Raw genomic sequence first — 16,094 nt, forward strand, 5'->3', positions numbered from 1 at the left:
GCACTATGACACCCAACAGCGGATCTGATAACTGCGGCCACTAAGTGACGAATGGGCGGAGCTCACTGGCCAAAAGGCCAATTCGCATCCCGAGAGAGCATTACCGAAGTTGCGAGATTTCATCCACTACTCAGAGCAGCTTGTGCTTTAATACTTATGAACTGTTTCTGGAATTTTCCATTCCCTATTTTCAGATGGCAGTTGACCAAGGGTAACTGAAACCGCCAAAACTGCAACTGCGGATTTGGGGAGGGGATGGGGGTGAGTGTTCTGCAATCATTTAAAAATCTTTGAGGGAGTTCCCGTCATGGCTCAGTGGAAATGAACCCTACTAGTATCCATGAGGACGTAGGTTTGATCCCTGGCCTCACTCAGTGGGTTGGGGATCCAGCGTTGCCGTGAGCTGTGGTGTAGCTTGCAGATGCAGTTTGGATCCCGTGTTGCTGAGGCTGTGGTGTAGGCCAGCAGCCGTAGCTCCAATTCAACCCCTAGCCTGGGAACCTCCATATGCTGCAGGTGCAGCCCTAAAAAGACAAAAAAATTATATTAAAAAAAAATCTTTGGAGTTCCCGTCGTGGCGCAGTGGTTAATGAATCTGACTAGGAACCATGAGGTTGTGGGTTCGATCCCTGGCCTTGCTCAGTGGGTTAACGATCCGGCGTTGCCGTGAGCTGTGGTGTAGGTCACAGACGCAGCTCAGATCCTGCGTTGCTGTGGCTCTGGTGTAGGCCAGCGGCTACAGCTCCGATTCGACCCCTAGCCTGGGAACCTCCATATTGCCATGGGAGCGGCCCCCCAAAAAAATGGCAAAAAAAAAAATCTTTGAGTTTGGGGCCCTGGGGCTTCTGGCTAGTTTGACAACTGAACTATTTTGGTCTCCTATCCTGACACAAAGGTATAGGAGTCCTGGTTGAGCTTCTCATGGCTATTACTAAAAGGCACCTTAGCTTTAAATATGGTTCTGGGAATGCCCACCTTCACGGCCTGCTGCTGAACCCCCAGATTCTCATGATTTGGGAGTGCTTCATCGTTACCTCTGTAAGAGCAAGAAGGGGAAAAGAAAGGTTATGTGAAGGGCACTATTACAGTGAAAAGACACTCTAATTAGGAGTTCCCACTGTGGCATAGCGAGTCATGGATCTGGTGTTGCCACAGCTGTGGTGAAGGTCACAGCTGTGGCATGGATAAGATCCCTGGCCTGGGAATTTGCATAAGCCACAGGAAATGAAAAGAAAAAAAACCAGACACTCCCGTTAAACCCTTAAGAGACATTCACGCCCTTCCTCATCCCACTCGGCCCTCACCCCCCAGCCATTGCAAATGACCCTTCTTGCTTATTTGTTTCTTGACACTTAAATAATGATTCCTTTATTTCTAGCAGAATTGACTTATGATAAAAAGCCTTCTGGTTTTTTTTACAGAGGTACACAAATCTCAATATATAATGAAATGGAACTTTTGAAATAACCAGTAGGGCATTGATATAGTCAGCGAGCATTTGTGTAGCGTGAACTGTGTGCCAGGTGCCTCCCCCGCCCACGGAAAAGAAGAAGGACCACACCCCTGCTCCTCCCCGGGCCCGCAGTCAGGTGGGGTGCCGGCCTTTGCGGCTCTGGTCTGGACGCCAGAGATCTGCACACAGACTGTTAACGCCCCCCCCCCCACACACACACCCCAGAAAGGCTCCTCATGCCCAAACTAGGTCTTTCTGCTCCCCCCTTAAACACTGTTTTCCTTTCTTCTTACGTCAATATATTTGATCTTCCAAAAGTGAAACTGAGTAGGACCCCATGGAACCTTCGCGGGGACAGGACCCCACCCCCTGCCCCTGCCACCCTGCCTCTTGTTTATAGAAAATCTTTAGCCTCCTCCGAGGCCTTTTCCAAGTTCCAAATAGCAAATTTAATCAGAGAATTGAGAATCAGCAGAAACAAAGAAAAACAGTCAAGCAAGACAAAATAATACTAGTTTAGCCATAAAAAGGACCTTTAGTTCCTCCTCACGGGCGAGAGATAATATCCTGGGCCACGTCCTTGAGCTGTTTTGCAGATGCGAACACTCCCACCAGGTGGAAGACGTTAATGGCGTGCGGGCCACCAGCACACGGACCCCAGATGGGTTAGAACCATGAGGGCGATGATGTTAACTCAGGAAATGCTACCTGTAACCGCACCACCAACCAATCAGAAGAAGGTCCACGAATGATCACACACCCTACAATCTTCAAACTTAATGTTGCCTTTCAAAGCCCTTCCCTACTATTCAGAAAATAAAAAGCCATCGGAGGTTTGGGTCTCATGAGCACGAGTTGCTAGTTCTCCTTGCTTGGCTCCACACTGAGTGTCTTCCAATAAACACTGTACTCTCCTTCACCATAACCCGCCGTCAGCAGACGGGCTTTGCCTGCCCACTGGGAGAGGAGACCCAAGTTTGGTTCGGTAACAAAAATAACCATCTTTATAACTACAGTAATACATGTTTGTCACAAAAATTCAAACACGGGATTGTCTACTCTGAATAGAGGCAAAAGCTGTGCTTAGAAGCCTGGCTGCAAAATTCTAGTCAAGCAAGATTTTATCGTACCTTAGCGGTTGATCAGAAAATAAGTCCCGGAGTTCCAATCGAGACACAGTGGTTAACAACTCCAACTAGGAACCATGAGGTTGCGGGTTCGATCCCTGGCCTCGATCGGTGGGTTAAGGATCTGGTGTTGCCCTGAGCTGTGGTGTAGGTCACAGACGTGGCTCTGGTGTAGGCTGGCGACTACAGCTCCGATTAGACCCCTGGCCTGGGAACCTCCATGCCACAGAAGCGGCCCTAAAAAAGACAAAAAAAGAGAGAGAGAGAGAAAAAAAAATAAGTCCACTGATGCTAGGAGGAGTCAAGTAAAGGAACAATAGTCAAGCTATTTTAAAAATGCATAATAATTGTGAATTAACTGAGTTTAGTGGTGATGTCTAGTGTTTATTGTTGTTGTTTAAACCCAGGGCCTGCCTATGCTCTCTCGAAAGTGAAGAAAAAGGTCACCCTCCCCTGACCCGGCTAATGAATCCACCAATGCCACCATCTCTATAGGATTTATTCAGCACACAGTTACTCTAACATTATGCTGGTCACCATATAAAGTGAATCGTTGGGTAGAGTTTGGATATTTTAGCCTATTTAATCCATTTTCAATCAGTTTTCAGGTCTGTAAAGATGCTGTGCTCAAAACTAGGCTGAGGGCTCTGAGATATGTAAAAGCATCACCAGGTTTGCTTCCTGACCCGATGGTGGCGACACTTAACGCAACGCTTTTTCAACTGATTTAATCATCACTTTATGTAATAAATACAAAGCAACTGAAGACGCTGGGATTCATTCCAAGACATTTGAGAGGTCAAGGGTCCTGGGCAGTCAGACGGCAACTTTGTCCCTGGAAGTTAAAAGCAGACCGAATCCATAGAAGCCCCAGCACATAAGTATGCACGAGACCACAGGACTGTGTAAATCACATATTTATTGGATGTCTGCTTTGTGCTCAGCACTGCTCAGACTCTGAGGGCAAATACAAAAGATTTAGGAGGTTGGGTGCCCACTGCAAAGGGTTCCATTCAGTTGAGATCTCCATGCACTCGGAAGTGTGTTTCCACGACACGTGCTCTGGAGGGGGTTCACGGAGGGCCCTGGGGCTAGCTTTTCGTGGTCGGGAAGGTGGTGATCGAGCAGCTTGGAAGGGAGATGGCAACGTCCTCCAACAGCTCTCTGGATTCTCCTCTCTCCTGTAGTCAAGTCATGCTGAAGAAGGCAGGCTCCAGTCCAATCATTGCTGTGGGCAAATCGCTAGAGTACTTACACTAAGTTAACGTGAAGTGAGTGTGTCCTCCTTTACACTTGGATTAAGTCAAAGTCAACAGTGTGCGCCATTCCCAACCCCTGGAGCTCCATCAGGTCACAGGCACTGTCCTTAAAAGCCATCCGTCAGATGCCACACACGACCCAACACCTGCTCCCACTACCTCTCCTTCCCCCCCCCCAACTCCAGCAACACGACAGACTTTTCCATTTCCATGACCCCCGAACAGCCTGCGAGGCCAAAGACACATGCTCTCCATTCTCAAGGAGAAGCATCTCTTTCAGCAAACAGAAAAGAATTCCAATCCTGAGGCAGAAACAAATTCTAAAAGCGATGCAAGAGAAGATACCCTCTCCTCGGGCAGGACTTCTTGGGACCACTTTTCCCAAACAGGACCACAGTTTGGCATTTATTGACATCCTATAATTTCCTATTTGCTCTACCATGAAATTAATATTTACATGCAATAACATCACCTCGCGAGGAAACAAAAGAGGTTTTTCTAAAATGAAGTCTGAATGTCATCGCCATTTTGGAATCCGGAATTACTTTCTCCTTTACTCAAGTCCATGGAGCCGTAAGGGTTTTCTTCGCTGCTTGCTTCCTTTTTCCTGTTAAAGAAAGTGAAGTCGCCCTAGTATCATGATCGCAAGAATGACATGGCCTCCCTTGGACGCCACTGGGCCCGAGCATCTTTTCCGTCTCAGCATCTAATCACCTGTACTCATATGTGCGTATCAGGCCCCTCTTGATGGACCATAAGCACCCAGAGGGCAGTGAATTCACTTCTTTAGCCCCAAGATCCGTTGGTGCGATGGCTGGCAGAGCAGGAGACCGGTTAGGGTACAAGCTCTGAAGTCAGAGAGAGGGGCCTCTGTGCCTCAGTTTTCCTCTTTGGAAAATGATGGCAATTGTGTGAAGTCAATGAAATAACGCTGGCGGGGTACTCATGGTACCTGGCATGCAATCCTCAACAAATAGTAACCATTATTACTATCTTTAGGGTCTCAGTGCCCACTTAGCCAATCACTCATTTTATTTGTTTGTTTGTTTGTTTGTTTGTTTACGGCCATGCCTGAAGCCTGTGGAAGTTTCTGGGCCAGAGATGAAACCTCTATCACAGCAGTGACCCAAGCCAGTGCAGTGACAATGTCAAGTCTCTCACCACTAGGCCACCAGGGAACTCCCTCCAATCACTTCATTTTAATGAGTTTCCCTACTATATTACCCACTTCCAAAGTATAAAGATCAGGGGAGGAGGGCCAGCTTTTTGTACATCAACCAGCTTTACGAACTGAGCATCTATCCACATAAGTTACAGACTAGCTGTGCAAACTTGAGAGTTTCTTGGCCTCGCTGAATTTCAGTTTTATATACACATGAAGATAATTACATGTTTACAACATAAATTTGCTAAGAACTTTAATGTACCTAAGTACTGAGCAGGGTAAACAGTCTTATTTCTCTATGTTCTTTCTATCAACATAATGCATAGCACGAAGGAGGTGCCGCCAAAGACGTTCTGTAAAGAATTACCTTTGGAATAGTAGCTCATGGGCAAATTCTTAGCATATAGAGGAGAGCTTCTTAAACTATAATATGCACATGAATCACCTGGGGGTCTTCTTAAATTTTGATTCTCATGCATCAGGTCTCAAAAAAACTGATCGTTTTTGTTGGCTTTGGGAGGAAATTTAGAAGCAAAGAGTGACACACAGACTCTATGTATCCTTTTGTATTTAAAAAAATGTGAACTATACGGATGTGTTCTATTCAATGCCTGATTGTTTATTTTTTATTTTTTGGCTGCACCCACAGCATATGGAAGTTCCCAGGCTAGGGACTGAATCCAAGGCTACAGCTGCAACCTACACCGCAGCTGTGGCAATGCTATCCTTAACTCACTGCACCAGGCCAGGGATCAAACCTGTGCCACCTGAGACAACGCTGGATCCTTAATCCGCTGTGCCACAGTGGGAACTTCATGTGCCTCATTTTTAAAATGAAGACCTTTGGCAGTTCCCGTTGTGGCTCAGTGGAAACACATCTGACTAGTATCCATGAGAATGCAGGTTCCATCCCGGGCCTCGCTGAGTGGGTTGGGGATCTGGTATTGCCATGAGCTGTGGTGAAGGCTGCAGACTCGGCTTGGGTTCCATGTTGCTGTGGCCGTGGCCAGCAGCTATAGCTCTGATTCGACCCCTAGCCTGGGTTGCGCGGGTGCAGGACAATTGGATATGCCTCGGGTGAGGCTCTAAAAAGCAAAAAACAAAAACCAAAAAAAAAAAAAAGAAGAAGAAGATGAAGAAGATCTTTGGGGGAACAAAAATACAGTGAAGAAAATTGAGCAAAATAGACTAGTGCCTGTAAAAAATTAAAGAACACATTTAAACAAAGTGTACAGAGCATTTGTTAGGTGCTATAAAATAGTATTAACCTTAATTACATAAGCCCAGCAAAAGGAAATTATTTTCTCAAAGTCAAAAAACAAATTTAGTGGCAGAGCCGGACTATAAATCAGGTCTCTGGGGATTTAAATCCCCAGTGACCTTGGATCTTCCACTCAAGAACAAATTCGAGGATGCCTGTCCCATGAACTGAGGGGACAGCGGGGCGTCCGAGAAGGAATGAAGATGATTCACGTGGAACAGTTGGAAGCAAATGTCAGAGGTCATCCTTGAATGATTTCACAGCTCAGACCCATCACGAACCCAGTCTCTAGGGTCCCTGCTGGACCAAGGAGGACCCATCAGTAAGGACAGTCCCTGAGCCCACCCATCCATGCTGCGCTTGGAGGGCCTCTGAGCAGTAGGGAAATGAGCTGCGGCCAGCTGTCCCCAGGCTGGACCTCTCCTGTCTGGTAGAGGTAGGGCTCGCTAGGAAGGCAAAGTGCTGATGAAATCTGATACATTTCTAGGGGGTGCACAAGAATCTTTAGGTGCAAAATGGTCCAAATAAGTAACTGGCTTGTCCAACCTCCCACTTACTGCAAATTTTCCAGTTATTTTCTTCCTAACCTTTCTGTTTTAGGACAGATAAGACAAGGAAAGGTCACTTACTTCCTTCGATCTCTGATCCCGGTGAAGATGAGCATGACGATACCGACCACTATCAATCCCATCACCACCCCAAAGATAATCAGCCATACGGTGACAGGTGGCTCATCGGGGGGTCCCAGCGTTGGCTGAATCCCCAGAAACTCCAGGGTGTTGTCATCCAGGAGGAAAGCATCGTTGATCCGGCTCCGAGACATACTATTCCCCAAAGCAAAACACGGAGGCAAAAGGGACACTTAGCAAAAGAGAATGGCTGGCAATTATTTACTCCTTCTAGCAACCTTCCCAGAAGATATGATAAGGCTTATCCTAAAAATGGACACCCCAAAGAGTAAAGACATCAAAGTGAACAACCAGGTTCAGTGGAAGGTCTGAGTTTTGACAACTAGGCCTCTTGCAACCTGGATGAGGTTTGGAAACAGCTTCACTGGAAAACTGGGTTGCAAGTGTGGAGGCGGGCAAATGGTCAGCACGCGTTCATTTGTGACTACTGTGCTGAAAAGGCAAGCCTGGCAGGTTGGCTAAGAATTTCCCTTCTGTCAGCGTATGTCTGCAACGCCTTTCTATTAAATAAGGGAAAAGCACAACTGGATACACCCCTTCCACGAATGAATCAGGCCCTGTACACAAGTCTCCATAGCTGTATTTTCCAAATAAAAGCTGTCGACATCCAAACAAAAGGCAGCACTGGGGAGAAACACAGGGAAGACGCCTTTGCCAATTCCTCCAGTGCTAGGCTGGGATACGGCTGAATTGTCTAGAGGGGGGAAAAGGGCGAAGATTCTCTCTTATAAACAAAAAAGAGTGAAATGGGGAACATTCTGGATTGAAAACCAAAGGGCCTGGCACCCATCTTCCTGCTCCTGGGTCTAGCGCGGGTCAGAAGGTTGGAGGGGGGTGAGGAATGACCCCCTTGGCAACCTCAGCCTGAACTCCTGCTCATTCTGGAAACAGAAACACGTTGAGGACCGCAGCAGCTTCCAGGAGGACTGGGATCTTTCATGATGCTCTCAGCTGGCGCTTTTCCCCAAGACAAGCCATGTGGGGGCAGCCACTGAGTCTCTGGGTGTGCTCGGTTTAGGTACACCCCACTGAATCACATTTTGGAGGCAACACTCCGCCCCACAGCTCTGGCTCTGCTTCCGGAGGTGACCGGCAGCTCAGGAGCGCCACCTCGTGAGCAACTCGTGTACCACGGGGAGCGCAAGCTTTATTTTTTATTTTGAGTTTTGAGTTTTATTTTTTAAGACCAGGGGAAACCTCTACATCTATGCAGTCTTCAGTCTTGCTGTTTTGGAAAGCAGCTATGACAGAGAAAACTATTCCTTCTAAACAGTCAATGCCGACCGCAAGTCCCTCTGCTGGTGGGGAGGCTAACCAGGGTGTGAGGAATCCTAGGCTGGCCTACCTTGTCTTCAAAAGAAGCCTACGGCAAAGTCCCCAAAGCAAAGGATGAAAACACCTGTCCACGGCCCCTCTGCCCTTAGCGTTTTCCAGGCGTGCTGGCCAGGCTTTCTTCAGCCGGGACCTGCTGCCTTTGCGCAAGAGCATTCTCAGGCCATGAGATGGGGCCCTGTGCGCAGGCCGGCGATGCTGGGGAATGACTGTCACCTGTAAGCACGTCTCAACCAGTGGCTGATGGGAGTTGGTGTATAAGCACCTAGCACGGATGGCCCAGTTCAGGTGCCTTTTCTTACGCTGGCCTCTCAGAATCCCCAGCAGGATGGAGCGCTGGTTGCCCAGTGTCACTTGCTCACTTACTGCCTTCCTTCTGCTCTCTGTCTCCTCCCCGCATTTCTCCATCAGCGCCTTTTTTTTTTTTTGCCTTTTCTAGGGCCGCTCCCACGGCATATGGAGGTTCCCAGGCTAGGGGTCGAATCGGAGCTGTAGCCACTGGCCTACGCCAGAGCCACAGCAATGCTGGATCCTTAACCCACTGAGCAAGGCCAGGGATCGAACCCGCAACCCCAAGGTTCCTAGTGGGATTCGTTAACCACTGTGCCATGACAGGAACTCCCATCAGCGTCTCTTGAGATCAGCTCCCAAACAGACTTCCAACACTCTAACCCTTGTCTAAGGACCTGCACCTGGGGAAACCCAGTTAAGACAACCCCCCTGCTACGAGATCCTCCTGGAGTTCAGACCCGCGTTTTTAAGATGAGGGACAACATGTAAATGACCCGGGACACTGCCGGGCGCCTGGGGACACGCCAACTAGTAGTTCCTGCTGCTGCGCCCCCGGCTGAGCCCCTAGCCCTGGAAAGGACGTCATCACCTGATGGCCTTTTCGACTTCACTTCTGGGAATGATGTCAGACATGTTGGCAGGTGAGGTGACAAAGAAGTTGAAGGAGATTCTTGGCTTCAAGTCACTCACCCACACGTCCTCCGCCCTGTGGAGAAACAAAGGACACAGCTTCCCCGCTGGCACAGAGGACGCTGTCCAGAGGACGAAGGCTCCTGCTGGGGAAAGGAGCTTAGGGGGAGGGTCCCGGGCTGAGGGAGAGGGACACGGGCAGGGCCGGCAATGGAAGGACCCGACGGTCCCCTCAGCCTTAACACGGCCCAAAGCACAGGAACTCATCTATGCAGGTTGAGATGGCAAGTTTGGCACTACCGGTTCTGCCATCATATAAGAACCATAGGGTTTTTTTTTTTTCAAGGATAGAAATATTTCAAACGGGAAGCACCAGCAGCATCAGCAAGGAGTCAGTGGCGACCAAGGACTGTGATCAACAGCACGGCGGGCGGCAAGGGCTCGGTTCCATGGGCAGGAGTGGTGCGTTTACATCTTCCAGCCCTGCCCCTCCCAGCAAAAGACCTCGTGCCACCCCCATGGCGGAGGGGGCGGCAGGGGGTTCAGAGTACAATGTGGCAGGACTGCGCTCTCACGCCACCAGATGCAGCCCAGTGAAACCCAAGGCAGATCATGGGGCGCAGAGGCTTCCTCACTCAGCAGCAAAGCCGATGGCCTTGGAAGGGCTTTGAGGTGCACAGGCACCTTCTCCTCGCCTTCCCACCCCCGTGGCCCAGTCCCCACTGTCTTCTATTCGCTCCCTCGGCTCCCGCCACGCTGGCCTCCTGGCAGCTCCTCCAGCAGGTCAAGGATATTTGCTCCTCGGGATCTTTCCACCTGCTATTTTCCCAACGGAAACACTGCCCTCATTTTCTGCACCTCTGGCTCTCTCTCCTGCTTCAGCTATTTGCTCAATTATTAACAGGCCTTCTCTGACCATTTTAGTTAAAATTGAACTCTACACACAACACACACACACCAGCAGTCTCCAGCCCCCTTTCTGTTGTTTTTCTCCTTCACACTTGTCACCATCGAATTCTATTATATTTCACTTACATATTTTGTTGATTGTCTACAACACACACACATAAAACACACACTTTAGAATATAAGCTCAATGAGAGGAGAGAGGTGGAAAGAATGGGAGAGGAAAAGAGGAGAGAGGAGGGAAGGGGAGGGGAAGAGGCCAGGAGAGGCCACTGAGTAACAATGCTCGTGCCATCTACAAGTCAACTAAGCCACAATCACCCCTAAACAGAGTGGTCCACATTCCAGGAGAGCTAAGAGGTTTAAACGTTATTAGGAAGTTTTTCTTAATTTCACTTGAAGAAAAGTTGAAGCATAATATTTTCTCCAACCCACGGGTTACTGGCTGGGGTAACTTTTTTCTTTTTCTTTTCTTTCTTTAGGGCTGCACCCGAGGCATATGGCGATTCCCAGGCTAGGTGTCGAATCAGAGCTACAGCTGCCGGCCTACACCAACACCAGATCCGAGCCGCATCTGTGACCTACCCCACAGCTCACGGCAATGCCAGATCCTTAACCCACTGAGCAAGGCCAGGGGTCGAACCTGCATCCTCGTGGTTCCTAGTTGGATTTGTTTCCACTGAGCCACGACGGGAACTCCCTGGCTGGAGTAACTTGAGGGCACAGCAAATCCACTCACCCAAATGGAATGGTCTCATTTTTGGGTCTTGAAAAATACTTTCTCATGGCGTAGGCAATAGATGACCGGAACAGATACATTTCATTGTCATTCCATTCATACTGCAAGTTCAAAAGAAAAACACTGCTCAGGAGAGACTGTGGGGCACATTACAACCTGGTACTCCACCCGCATTATTTTTAAATTATCTAATATTCCAAAGATTCTTACTCTGCATTAGTACCTCAGCATCGCGTGGAGGGCTTGCTCAACCATGGCACACGGGGGGGCCTAGCCTCGGGGTCTCTGATTCAGAAGGTCAGGGACAAGACCCAGGGATCTGCAGCTCTAACAAGCTCCCAGGTGGTGCTAACGCTGCTCGTTCAGCAACCTCGCTTTGAGAACCACTGGCTTCACTGGCCCTTTCAGTTTAGTTCGATGTCAGCTGAAATAAACACCCGAGGGCAGGTTTATAGGTGGGAGTCAGGTGAGCCCTTGGTTTGGGTTACAATGTCCATATACGCTGAGTTTTGACTATTTTTTTTTTTTTTAGTAAGTTTGCAGATGTGTATAAGTGTAAAAGAGATCTGAGTTTCAAAGGAAAAGGATAATGTTTTTAAAAGCAAGGTCATTTGTTCTTGATATTCAGCACTAAACCAATGGCTTGTGTATCTGCACGGTTCAGGAAAAACTTGCTGAAAGAGAAAGGAGCAGTCGCCCCAGCAGGTGGAAGTAGAGATCAAGGAATAGCACGTAATACTGCTATTATTAATATCATTACTAACGTTCGGGTTACTATTTCTATACTCAAAAAAAATATGAAAAGCCAAGTTCTCAAAATAGTGGCAAAGATCCGGTTAGACTTTGCCACGAAATAGCTTGAACGGGGCAGCTATGCTGGCCCTGAAAGGTAGGTGGCTAAAAGTGGTTTCTGGTCTCCTCAAAGCAGCCTGTTGCTCAGTGGACAGGCCTCAAAATGTTACACCATGAACCCCTCTGAAGAGTGTGGACCAATCCCTCAGTGCATGGAAAGAAAACACAGGGACAGGCATCAAGAAAAAAAAGACAATTGAAAAGGATCCTTATCTACTCAATATTTTAAATTCAAGTAATTAAAATTTATTGTCCAAGGAAGAGCGAAAAAACACTATGACAGAGAAATAATCCCAGAAACACTTGATGATTGTTAAGAAATGGGAACTTGAACTTTTAGAGTTTGGGACGTGATGCACCTCCATTTTTATTATTTCTTTCTTAAGTTTTCATTTTTTACTTCTATTATTTTATTTATATTTAGATGTCTTATCTGTGAAAATTACACGACAGCTACTGTGGAGCCCTGGACAATACTGAACTTCCCAGGAAAAGTAAGCGGGTAGAAATGCAATCGTCGGGTCTGTCCAAGGCAAATAACACCCTGTCTGGCACCTTGGACTGTTTCATCCACCAGCACCAGGTTGCCCTCTAATCCTGCAAAGCCTTCAGGCTGCCACACGCCCACCCAAGCCTTGGATCCCCACCTGCCCGGGGTGACCCTCTCCTCTCCTATTTCCCAGTCAAAGCCACCATGCCTTCTAACCGGATCACATGAAACAGGTGCTCAGAAGTAAGCACGAGCTGATTCAAAGAATTCACATGAAGGTGTAGGTAATAGGATTTCCTATAAAACCTTGTATTGTCTTGATATGAATCTTTCCATCGGTGGTGGTTTGCAAACCATGATGGAATTGGAATCCCCTGGGGAGCTTTTACGACTATGGGTGCCACACCCCAGGGCAACTTGGTCAGAATCTCGGGGAGTGGGACTCCATCCCACAGGATGCCGATGTGCAACCAGGCTTGAGAAACAGGGCTCTAAATCAGAGCTTCTCAGTCTACCACACCATCTGGGGACTTGTTAAAATGCAGGTTGTGATTAAGCAGGTCCAGGGCTGGGGGCTAAGCTTAAAACAAGCTTCCAGGATACAGATGATTGACTAAAACAAAACAAAGCAAATGATTGTATCAAACAAACAAAGCAAAACTGCCTACACTACGTCTAAAAAAGAATCTCACAAAATATAACTGTGTCCTCTTTTTCAAATACAACTAATGGTGGGCAGAGTGAATTGGGAGGATGGGCATTTGATACTTTGGATGTTTTCTCACTGATCTTCAAAGTCACAAGGAAAGAAGGAGGCATTGTCAATACAATAGGGAATGTGTTACTTTAAAAAAAAAAAGATCCAAAAGCCAAAGGCCAGGAGTTCCCGTCATGGCACAGTGGAAACGAGTCCAACTAGGAACCATGAGGTTGCGGGTTTGATCTCTGGCCTCACTCAGTGGGTTAAGGATCAGGTGTTGCCAGGAGCTGTGGTATAGGTCACAGATGCGGCTTGGATCTGGCATTACTGTGGCTGTGGTGTAGGCCGGCAGCTGTAGCTCTGATTCGACCCCTAGCCTGGGAACCTCCATATGCCACAGGTGCGGCCCTAAAAAAAAAAGAAAAAAGAAAAAAGCTGAAGGCCAGAATCTTGGGCTTTTTAAGAGAACCACATGCCCTCTCATCTTTTAGATCACACTGGAATGGGCTTGTTGTGTCCTATTCAAGAGAATGCACTGAAAAGTTACAGACAGGATGTCTAGAATACTCACTGCTTCTTTTCCAAGAGCTGATTTTAGGCTTATCCTCACTTTGATGCTTTGGTCAGCATCTGATTAAAAAGAAATAATAGACCATTGTTACATATGACAGATTGACCATGTGTGTTCATTTTCTTCCTCTCCCAATATCCCACTAAAGTGAGAGTAAAGGAATTTTTTAAAGGCATAAACACACTTTTGGAAAATGAGAAGTTATGGAGAAGTGGTTAAGCGCTTTCTCAAGGGTCAGGAAGCCATGGCTTAATGTGTACACAGAGGCAGTACCGAGCCCCAGAAAATCCCAGAGAGGTTTGGTATTAAGGTACAGCAAGAGGTAAGAAGATACGGGACTGAAAACAAGGGGAATGAAAGTCAAGGTTTGGTTAAAGGCACTTTGGGGGACAGGTGATGCTCCTACCCCTTGAGCTCTTGCTTAGAAAGTCACTTGGAGGCTGTGCTGCAGCAAAACAAGAGGTAGTCCAAAAAAGGAGACATGGCATCCAGGAAGCAGTGGATTCAACCCAGGACAGCAGCAAAGGGATGACTCAGGATGAAAACTGTGGTCCAGATTGAGACAGGAGAACCCTAAGAGGGAGTCCTTTAGAGAGAAAAATGAAACTGAAAAGAATAGATATGTTGGAAGAGTTGGAAAAGATGAATGCCACACAGATAGCAAATTAGGCATGCAAAAAAATTTGAGGCAATAGAAGCTCCAGGACAAACAAAAAGCCACATAAGAAAGGATATAAAATAGTACATTAGTCGGTTCTACAGGCATGATGCAAATACTGATAATTTCTTTACTAAAAAGTACATTAAACTTCATTGGGGAATTAGGAAAGGAGATGGAAGAGTAGGTAGAAGTGCATGCCTAAAACTGACCAATAGCGAGATGACACTATAAATAAATTGTGTAGAAATATGAATGTAACTGCCAGAAAGGAGAGGAAAGAGCATTGATATTGCTACGAGTGTTTTTCTTTTTTCTTTTTTCTTTTTTTTTTTTTTTTTTTTTTTGTCTTTTTGCCATTTCTTGGGCCGCTCCTGCGGCATATGGAGGTTCCCAGGCTAGGGGTCCAATCGGAGCTGTGGCCACCGGCCTACGCCAGAGCCACAGCAACGCGGGATCCGAGCTGCGTCTGCAACCTACACCACAGCTCACGGCAATGCTGGATCGTCAACCCACCGAGCAAGGGCAGGGACCGAACCCGCAACCTCATGGTTCCTAGTCGGATTCGCTAACCACTGCGCCACGATGGGAACTCCCGAGTGTTTTTCTTTTAAGAACAGGATTTGAGTATAGTGGGTTGAGGACTGCTAAACTCTTTGAAATACAGGGCTAGTCAAGCAGACTTGAAAAAAGCGAGTGAGGTCGTTTTTACCGTGCCAGGCACATAGTACGTGTTCAACAAATGTGTTTACTCCCAGAAAAAAATGGCAATGGCCACCATAGCACAGTCAGAAGCAGGGTCTAAGGAGAGGGAGGACATGTTTGTCTATGTCACTGTCCCATGAGACTGGGGCCCGTGAGGACCAAGGGACGTAGAAAGGGGACAAACTGAAACACGTCAACTAGGCATACTCACATGGGGTCCAGTCCGTGTTCCATCCCACAGACGAATTCCCGTTCTGGGCTTTCAGCCAGGTCAACAAGGGCTCGAAGTAGTTGAGCAGTGGTTTTACATCCATTGTCTTTACTCCGACAATATTTTCCAATGCTAAGGTCCAGGGTTCGGATTTTCCAAGGCTCAGCATTTGTCTACATGTAAAAAGGGGAGGGTGGGTTCAGGGCCTTTTGAGGGATTCCAGAGGTACATCTATTTACATGTACAATCTATGGTTTCTCCTCTTTGGCTTAATTAAGTTTGCTCCTGGCAGATAAGAAAATAAGGCTTGTGTTATTGGATGTAGTCATCCTTCAATCTCTCTTCCCTTCCAGTTACTCCAAAAAGAGCTTTCTAGTTAGGACATGGACACAGGAGGTGGCCTGTCCAGCCATCACACAGTCCAGGTTCCTGTGTGATCACAAAACCAACATTTAATTTGTGGATGATGACATTTGGAGGCCCCACATTTTCTTTTTTGAGCAAAGAAATCAAATTCAAACCCAGACCCAGAAAGAGTATTATTAAAGAGTAGGAGATGTTCAATGTTTTGAGGTGTCTCTTACAGCAGCTTCTGCCCAGCTTCAGTGGAATTTGAGATATCACATTTGTACAGGGGACCTTCGTGTTTAGCTGTTCGACAAAGAGCTTCATGAAACTGGAACTGATAAATGGTCCTTGTGTAATATCTGTGAAAGAGACAATGAAACACAAAAGTTGTCCTGGGTTAAGTTTTGGTGGTAGAGTCAGAGATCGGGGCATATATTTACATTTTGAGGCCCTAGTAACCTAGGAAGTACTACTTAAACCTCTTTTCCCTCCAGAAAGACCCCATCACAAACCCAACAGACTCATCACACATGCCTTGAAGTATCCGTTGATAACAAGGCAGTATTGTTTTGTGAACTGTTGGCTCACTTTTGTATTGTGTTTTACCGACTTATATGCCTTTAATATAAGTGATGCCAATGGATCCTGATGGCAGGTCAATAATATGATTTTCACTTTACAAGTAAAGAAAGCCACAGCTAATTCAA

At 47.1% G+C, this 16,094-nt stretch overlaps 1 protein-coding gene across 1 annotated transcript in view; it reads right to left on the minus strand.

The window, feature by feature from the left end:
* Positions 1 to 3,482: 3,482 nt before the first annotated feature.
* Positions 3,483 to 16,094, minus strand: part of ACE2 (angiotensin converting enzyme 2) — a 51,757-nt gene continuing 39,145 nt past the window's right edge. The window contains exons 12-18 of the mRNA XM_047765825.1: positions 15,624 to 15,746; positions 15,040 to 15,212; positions 13,466 to 13,524; positions 10,853 to 10,953; positions 9,167 to 9,283; positions 6,895 to 7,089; positions 3,483 to 4,446 (exon numbers count right to left, since the gene is read on the minus strand). Of these exons, the coding sequence (XP_047621781.1) occupies positions 4,338 to 4,446; positions 6,895 to 7,089; positions 9,167 to 9,283; positions 10,853 to 10,953; positions 13,466 to 13,524; positions 15,040 to 15,212; positions 15,624 to 15,746 (877 nt within the window). The 3' untranslated portion in view covers positions 3,483 to 4,337. The remainder of the gene's footprint in view (positions 4,447 to 6,894; positions 7,090 to 9,166; positions 9,284 to 10,852; positions 10,954 to 13,465; positions 13,525 to 15,039; positions 15,213 to 15,623; positions 15,747 to 16,094) is intronic.

This window comes from Phacochoerus africanus, chromosome X, assembly GCF_016906955.1.
Source record: "Phacochoerus africanus isolate WHEZ1 chromosome X, ROS_Pafr_v1, whole genome shotgun sequence".
Lineage (NCBI taxonomy): Eukaryota > Metazoa > Chordata > Mammalia > Artiodactyla > Suidae > Phacochoerus > Phacochoerus africanus.